The following is an 8,592-nucleotide window of genomic DNA, read 5'->3' as shown; positions in this document are numbered from 1 at the left end:
ACCACATTGTCCGATTTCAAAAAGGCTTTACAGCAAAAGCAAAACATTAGATTATGTTAGAGGAGTATATCGTAAAAGTAGCCACATAGCCAATTTCCGACCAACCACATTCATCACAAATAACCAAAAAACAGCTAAATGCAGCACTAACCTTTGACAATCTTCATCAGATGACACTCCTAGGACATCATGTTACACAATACATGCATTCTTTTGTTCGAAAAAGTTCATATTTATATATAAAAACAGCATTTTACATCGGCGCGTGACGTTGACTAACTATTTTCCCTCAAATGCGTCCGGTGAAACAGCACTACAATTTACTAAATTACTATTCGAAAACATTTTTAAAATGTAATATTGTCATTCTAAGATTTATAGATTAGCATCTCTTGAAAGCACCTGCAATGCCAGATTTAAAAATAACTTTACTGGGTAATCACACTTTGCGATAAAAGGGGATGCGATACTCAGAAAAATAGGCTAGCAATACAGGTCAGCGCCATCTTGGAACAATCGCATATCAAATCTAGTCTTGTATACTATTGTCAATAATCCCTTACCTTTGATTATCTTCATGAGAAGGCACTTCCAGGAATCCCAGGTCCACAACAAATGTATTTTCGTTCGAAAAAGTTAATCCTTTACGTCCCAATAGCTTGTTCTTGTTAACGCGTTCTGAAGGCTGCTCCAAAAGTTCCGTCGGCCGCGGGACTTCTCTCTCAACAAAATGTATATATTTTTTTATTTAGGTTCGTTCAAACATGTCAAACGTTGTATAACCTCTCTAGGCTAGGCGGGACGAATTCGTCCCACCTACGTAACAGCCACTGCTATCCTGTGGCGCGATTTTCAAAACCTTAAAAATCCTATTACTTCAATTTCTCAAACATATGACTATTTTACAGCCATTTAAAGACAAGACTCTCGTTAATCTAACCACACTGTCCGATTTCAAAAAGGCTTTACAACGAAAGCAAAACATTAGATTATGTCAGCAGAGTACCAAGCCAGAAATAATCAGACACCCATTTTTCAAGCCAGCATATAATGTCACCAAAACCCAGAAGACAGCTAAATGCAGCACTCACCTTTGATGATCTTCATCAGATGACAACCCTAGGACATTATGTTATACAATACATGCATGTTTTGTTCAATCAAGTTCATATTTATATCAAAAACCAGCTTTTTACATTAGCATGTGACGTTCAGAACTAGCATACTTCCGGGGAATTCGCTAACATTTTACTAAATTACTCACGATAAACGTTCACAAAAAGCATAACAATTATTTTAAGAATTATAGATACAGACCTCCTCTATGCACTCGATATGTCCGATTTTAAAATAGCTTTTTGGTGAAAGCACATTTTGCAATATTCTAAGTACATAGCCCAGGCATCACGGGCTCGCTATTTAGACACCCGGCAAGTTTAGCACTCACCATAATCATATTTACTATTATAAAAGTTTGATTACCTTTTGTTGTCTTCGTCAGAATACACACCCAGGACTGCTACTTCAATAACAAATGTTGGTTTGGTCCAAAATAATCCATCGTTATATCCGAATAGCGGCGTTTTGTTCGTGCGTTCCAGACACTATCCGAAATAGTAAAGAAGTGTCACGCGCATGGCGCAATTCGTGACAATAAAATTCTAAGTATTCCATTACCGTACTTCGAAGCATGTCAACCGCTGTTTAAAATCAATTTTTACGACATTTTTCTTGTAGAAAAGCGATAATATTCCGACAGGGAATCTCCTTTTCGGCAAACAGAGGAAAAAATCCCAAAGGCGGGGGCGGTCGGGGTCACGCGCATAAGCCAGTGTCCCTTGATCGGCCACTTGAGAAAGGCGATAATGTGTTTCAGCCTGGGGCTGGAATGACGACATTCTGTTTTTTCCCGGGCTCTGAGCGCCTATGGACGACGTGGGAAGTGTCACGTTAGAGCAGAGATCCTTAGTAAATGATAGAGATGGAAAAGAAGTTCAAGAAATGGTCAGACAGGCCACTTCCTGTAAAGGAATCTCTCAGGTTTTGACCTGCCATTTGAGTTCTGTTATACTCACAGACACCATTCAAACAGTTTTAGAAAATTTAGGGTGTTTTCTATCCATATGTAATAAGTATATGCATATTCTAGTTACTGGGTAGGAGTGGTAACCAGATTAAATCGGGTATGTTTTTTATCCAGCCGTGTCAATACTGCCCCCTAGCCCTAACAGGATAACATAAATCTTTAGGGCCTTTTTCAACCAGAGCTCCAATAACATTCAAGGGGGACGATTGCATTGTCTTTCAAAACGTTTCGAAAGGGGAGGGTAGCCAGGGGTGCCGGCGTCATAATGGTGATGGCCCTCCTCATGTGACCACGTTCCACAGACTCTCATTGTGTCAGTTTTCACAGTAGAAGGGTCAAACCACTTTGTAAAGACTGGGGACATCTAGTGGAAGCAATAGGAAGTGCTCAATGAACCATTGCTCACGGTGTGATTTATAGGCAAAGTGATGAAGTTGAGTCCGCAATTCAGAATTCCACTTCCTGTTACGATCTGTCTCGGGGTTTTGACTGCCATATGAGTTCTGTTATACTCACAGACACCATTCAAACAGTTTTAGAAACTTTAGGGTGTTTTCTATCCACAAGTATTAATTATATGCATATCCTAGCTTCTGAGTTTGAGTAGGAGGCCGTTTAAAATGGGCACGAATTGTTTTCAAAAATCGCTGTAGCGCCCCCTATCCTAGGCGACCGTCAAAAGGTTAATGAAATAATCCCTGGCTGATAGGCATCGTATTCTAACAGAGATACAGAAGCCTTAATAAGGCTGCATAATCCAAAAGTAAACCGTGTGAGGGAAAAGTGTGCTGATTGGAGGGTATTTGCAAGTGGGGACCTTTACTTTATATCACTGAGTCAACACAAGACATCTCATCTCCTAGAGAGTTGTCCGGCAGGTTAGCCATTATATGATTAGAACTGGCACTTTTCAACAGTATACACACATTACTGTAATGTAGCCATTGGAACCAACATACTGTGGACTACCGAGGTAATCGACAGATTGACATTGTCTCGAGGTCGTCCATTATTTCACCAGTACTTATCATGGCAGGTGGAAACGCTCTTATCGTAGCGATAAAGGAATACAGAGGTAGAACTGTGGACCGTCTATATATAAGGCAACACACACACGTCTCAGATCACTCATCCACAGGCATCTACAGGTGAGTCTGGTTCCTTTCAAGGTCTCTACTTTGCTTGGTTTGCGCTGAGCAAAAGAACTGCGATACATTGCGTTTGATGGGTTGATTGACGAATTGCTTCTTTGCACAGGTGAACGAGTTCTACAGGGGACAGCTGAGCAGACCAGACATCGCATCATGAAGTGGGCTATCGTTCTGTGTGCCATGGTGGCTCTCTCCGAATGCATCATCCAGTATGTTAATCCTACTATACGCCTGTAATACTCCTGCAATACTCCTGCTATACTCCCGCTTTACTCCCGCTATACTCCTGCTGTACTCCCGCTATGCTCCTGCTATACTTCTGCTATTCTCCTGCTATACTCTTTCAAAACTCCCACTATTCTCCTGCTATACTCCCACTATTCTCCTGCTATACTCCAGCTATGCTCCTGTTCTACTCCTGCTATACTCCTACTATTCTCCTGCTATACTCCCGCTATACACCAGCTCTACTCCTGCGATACCTCTGCTATACTCCTGCTATACCCCTGCTACACTCTTGCTATACTCCAACTATTCTCCTGCTATTCTCCTGCAATACCCCTGCTATACCCCTGCTATACTCGTGCTACACTCCTGCTATGCTCCTACTATTCTCCTGCTATACTCCTACTCTTCTCCTACTTTACTCCTGCTATACTCCTGCTATACTCCTGCTATACCCCTGCTATACTCCTGCTATACTCCCGCTATACTCCTGATGTACTCCCGCTATACTCCCGCTATACTCCTGCTATACTCCTACTATTCTTCTGCTATTCTCCTGCTATACTCTTTCAATACTCCCGCTATTCTCCTGCTATACTACTACTATTTTTCTGCTATACTCCTGCTATACTCCTACTATAATTCCTGCTATAAGCAAGCTATACTCCTGCTATACTTCTACTATTATCTTGCTATTCTCCTGCTATCCCCCTCCTATACTCCTACTATATTCCTGCTATTCTCCCGCTATATTCCAGCTATACCCCTGCTGTACTCCTGCTATACTCCTGCTATACTCCTACTATTCTCCTGCTAACTCCCACTATACCCCAACTCTACTCCTGCTATACTCCTGCTATACTCCTACTATTCTCCTGCTATACTCCCACTATACCCCAACTCTACTCCTGCTATACTCCTGCTATACTCCCACTATTCTCCTGCTATACTCCAGCTATGCTCCTGTTCTACTCCTGCTATACTCCTACTGTTCTCCTGCTATACTCCCGCTATACACCAGCTCTACTCCTGCGATACCTCTGCTATACTCCTGCTATACCCCTGCTACACTCTTGCTATACTCCAACTATTCTCCTGCTATTCTCCTGCAATACCCCTGCTATACCCCTGCTATACTCGTGCTACACTCCTGCTATGCTCCTACTATTCTCCTGCTATACTCCTACTCTTCTCCTACTTTACTCCTGCTATACTCCTGCTATACTCCTGCTATACCCCTGCTATACTCCTGCTGTACTCCTGCTATACTCCTGCTATACTCCTACTATTCTCCTGCTAACTCCCACTATACCCCAACTCTACTCCTGCTATACTCCTGCTATACTCCTACTATTCTCCTGCTATACTCCCACTATACCCCAACTCTACTCCTGCTATACTCCTGCTATACTCCCGCTATACTCCTGCTATACTCCTTCTATTCTTCTGCTATTCTCCTGCTATACTCTTTCAATACTCCCACTATTCTCCTGCTATACTCCTACTATTCTCCTGCTATACTCCCACTATACCCCAACTCTACTCCTGTTATACTCCTGCTATACTCCCGCTATACTCCTGCTATACTCCTTCTATTCTTCTGCTATTCTCCTGCTATACTCTTTCAATACTCCCACTATTCTTCTGCTATACTCCTACTACTCTCCTGCTATACTCCTACTATACTCCTGCTATACGCAAGCTATACTCCTGCTATACTTCTACTATTTCCTGCTATTCTCCCGCTATATCCCTGCTATACTCCTACTTTATTCCCGCTATATTCCCGCTATACTCCTGTTATACTCCTGCTATACTCCTGGTATACTCCTACTATTCTCCTGCTATATTCACACTATACCCCAGCTCTACTCTTGCTATACTCCTGCTATACTCCTGCTATACCCCTGCTACACTCCTGCTATTCTCCTGCTATACCCCTGCTATACCCCTGCTATACTCATGCTATACTCCTGCTATAATCCTGCTATACTCCTGCTATTCTCCTGCTATTCTCCTGCTATACCCCTGCTATACCCCTGCTATACCCCTGCTATACTCCTGCTATACTCGTGCAATACTACTATATTTACATTACACAACAGATCAGAAGGCAGTGAAAGAAATAATACCCCAAAATGAGTGAATGATTTGAATAGTCACACACAGTTGTTTAGCCTATGGTGCCATAAGGTTTATTGCAATGGTTTAACCAGAAGGTCTTGGACCTTTGACCAGAAACTTGCTGGAACTGAGCTGCTTGCCTAACCAGACTTTGTCCTCCTCTACAGGGTGCCGCTGATCAAGGGGAAGAGTGCCAGGGAGAGACTGGAGGAGCAGGGTCTGTGGGATGAGTACAGAGTGAAGTTCCCTTTCAACCCCACCAGGTTTGACGACCAGAGCCTCTCTGTCTCCAGCGAGCAGATGACCAACGACGCTGATGTAAGCATGAGAATGGATAGCACTTAACACTTTCCACTATGTAAGGCAGCAGAGAAGGCAGAAACACGTCTTTTGGCATCTTCTTCCTAATTTAATTATTGATTCACCAGGAGAACTTTAGTTTGAAATCAACAATTCCATTACTGATGACCTATAGGTATTCTGGTGTAATTCAGATAATTCTTATAATATCATAGGGTAGAGGGAGGTATTTATTAATAGAAATAATTATTTCATTATTTGATCTTCTCTAGTTGGCTTACTTTGGAGTGATCTCCATTGGAACTCCACCTCAGTCCTTCACTGTCATCTTTGACACTGGCTCATCCAACCTGTGGATTCCCTCCATCTACTGCAGCAGCGCAGCTTGTGGTTTGTAACGCACACACGCACAAACACACACACACAGACACGCACAAACACACACACACACAAACACTCCCAGACTAATCGTGTCTCCCCTCTTTCCAGCCAACCACAACAAGTTCAACCCCGGTTTGTCCTCTACCTTCAAGAATGCTGGAAAGAGCCTGTCCATCCAATACGGCACTGGCAGTATGACTGGCTTCGAGGGCTTCGACACCGTTGTGGTAAGGAACAGAATTCAACACAACAACATGAGGACTGGAATCATTGTGTAGATTTCAGAACTATCTCAAATATTCTCCTCTTCTTCCTTCTTCCTCTGCCCTCTTCTTCTCCTCCTCTTCCTCCTATTCCTGGTCCTCTGTAGGTGGGTGGGATCCCTGTGAAGAACCAGATCTTTGGGCTGAGTCAATCGGAGGCTCCCTTCATGGCTCATATGAAGGCTGATGGTATCCTGGGTCTGGCTTACCCCCGCCTGGCAGCCTCTCAGGCCACACCAGTCTTTGACAACATGATGACCCAGCATCTCGTCAACCAGGACATGTTCTCTGTTTACCTGACTCGGTGAGTGGTCAGAGTGGAGGTCAACCAGGGCTGTGTCTGAAATGGAACCGTAATCCCTATATAGTGCACTACTTTTGACCAGAGCCACATGGCTCCCACATACCATCATGGCTTGGCAGACATGGAACAATGAACTGACGCACCCTCTCTCTCTCTCTCTCTCTCTCTCTCTCTCTCTCTCTGTCCCCTCTTTCTCTCTCCCCCCCTCGCTCTCTCCCCCCTCTCTCTCCCACTCACACTCCCCCACTCTCTCTCCCTCTCTCTCTCTGGTGTCGTCCATCTTCAGTAACTCTGAGGTAGGTAGCATGGTGACCTTCGGAGGCATTGACCCCAACCACTACAACGGCCAGATCGCATGGATCCCCCTGTCCTCTCAGATGTACTGGCAGATCACCGTCGACAGGTACTGTTGCAGTTACAGAATGTTTTATAGGGTTATAAATGGTTATTAATGGGTTATATAATCCTATGAAACTGGTTGATGAAGTGGTTAAGTACAGTTCTCAAGCAGCCATCTCCTCCTGATCAGTGTATATATGTGTGTCCATTGCAGTGTGACTGTGAACGGCCAGATTGTGGCCTGTAACGGCGGCTGCCAGGCAATCGTGGACACCGGCACTTCTAATATTGTGGGACCTCAGGCCGACATCTCCAGCATGGCCCGTGCTGTGGGAGCCTACTCCGCCAACGGAGGCGTAAGTCATATAATATTGTTTTGGTGATGTGTCACGAAGAACCAGGCATAATGTTGTGTAAATGATTTGTTCCCATCACCACTACTGACGTAACTCAACAAGATCCAGAAAAGAACTCACACAGTCTACCTCACAAAGCAAACGCTGTTCTATTCATCGTCTCTCTCTCCTCTCATATCTCTCTCTCCTCCCTCTATTTGTGTCTCTCTCTTTTCAGAATGTGGTGAACTGTAACAACATCAACAACATGCCAGCGATGGTCTTCCACATCCACGGACAGGCCTTCACTCTCCCAGCCTCCACCTACGTCCGCCAGGTGTGTGTGCATGTGTGTGTGTGTGGTGTGTGTGTGTGTGTGTGTGTGTGTGTGTGTGTGTGGTGTGTGTAGATCTTACGTAGCCATGAAGTGACCGTAACATTGTTTTGACTAGTTCTCTCTCTCTCTGCCACCCATACAGTCCACCTACTATGGCTGCCGCACCGGTCTCCATTCTAGTAACTCTGACCTGTGGATTCTGGGTGACATCTTCATCCGACAGTATTATTCCATCTTCAGCAGAGCCCAGAACATGGTGGGTCTGGCCCTGGCTAGATAATCAAACACAGATCAACAATGGATCCCGTAACGCCATATGAACAACAAAATGAGCGTATCTCTCCAGTGCAATCGTATATATTCTAAAGCTAATTTGTGTAGTTTGTGATAGGAAGTGATACAGCTCTATGTCTATAACTGTTATTAGTTCATCCAAAATAATAAAATGGAGTCTTAGCGTGATGAGTGGTCTGATGTTCTTTTTTGGTTCCTTCGTGCTATGATTATGAATAAAGCACGCACTGCATAATCAATCTGAAAACATAAAAACTATGTCCATGCATCTATTCACTTCCTTTCCTGTAGTGCCACCATGTGGCCAATCATGTGACTACTCTATGGCCCCAAACTCTGTGCCAAAACTGGCAGAGTTGGTTGGAGAGTTGGACTTGCTGTGTCAAGCAAAAGTAGGCAACCACTCCACTGAGCCAGCCAGTCTTTTGACAATGGCAAGGCACATTGGATTAT

The 8,592-nt window shown here is 44.0% G+C and overlaps 1 protein-coding gene across 1 annotated transcript; it reads left to right on the top strand.

The window, feature by feature from the left end:
- The first annotated feature begins 3,343 nt into the window (after positions 1-3,343).
- Positions 3,344-8,307, top strand: LOC106578900 (pepsin A-like). The gene is made up of 9 exons (XM_014158144.2): positions 3,344-3,446; positions 5,754-5,904; positions 6,159-6,276; positions 6,376-6,494; positions 6,638-6,834; positions 7,121-7,237; positions 7,388-7,529; positions 7,747-7,845; positions 7,988-8,307. Exons 1-9 carry the CDS (start codon positions 3,391-3,393, stop codon positions 8,123-8,125), a joined length of 1,137 nt encoding a protein of 378 aa, XP_014013619.1. The 5' UTR covers positions 3,344-3,390; the 3' UTR covers positions 8,126-8,307.
- The last annotated feature ends 285 nt before the right edge of the window (positions 8,308-8,592 follow it).

The sequence above is a fragment of the Salmo salar genome, chromosome ssa19 (genome assembly GCF_905237065.1).
Source record: "Salmo salar chromosome ssa19, Ssal_v3.1, whole genome shotgun sequence".
NCBI classification, from domain to species: Eukaryota; Metazoa; Chordata; class Actinopteri; order Salmoniformes; family Salmonidae; genus Salmo; species Salmo salar.
The sequence above is the reverse complement of the archived record's forward strand: the minus strand, read 5'-3'. Positions and strand labels throughout refer to the sequence as shown.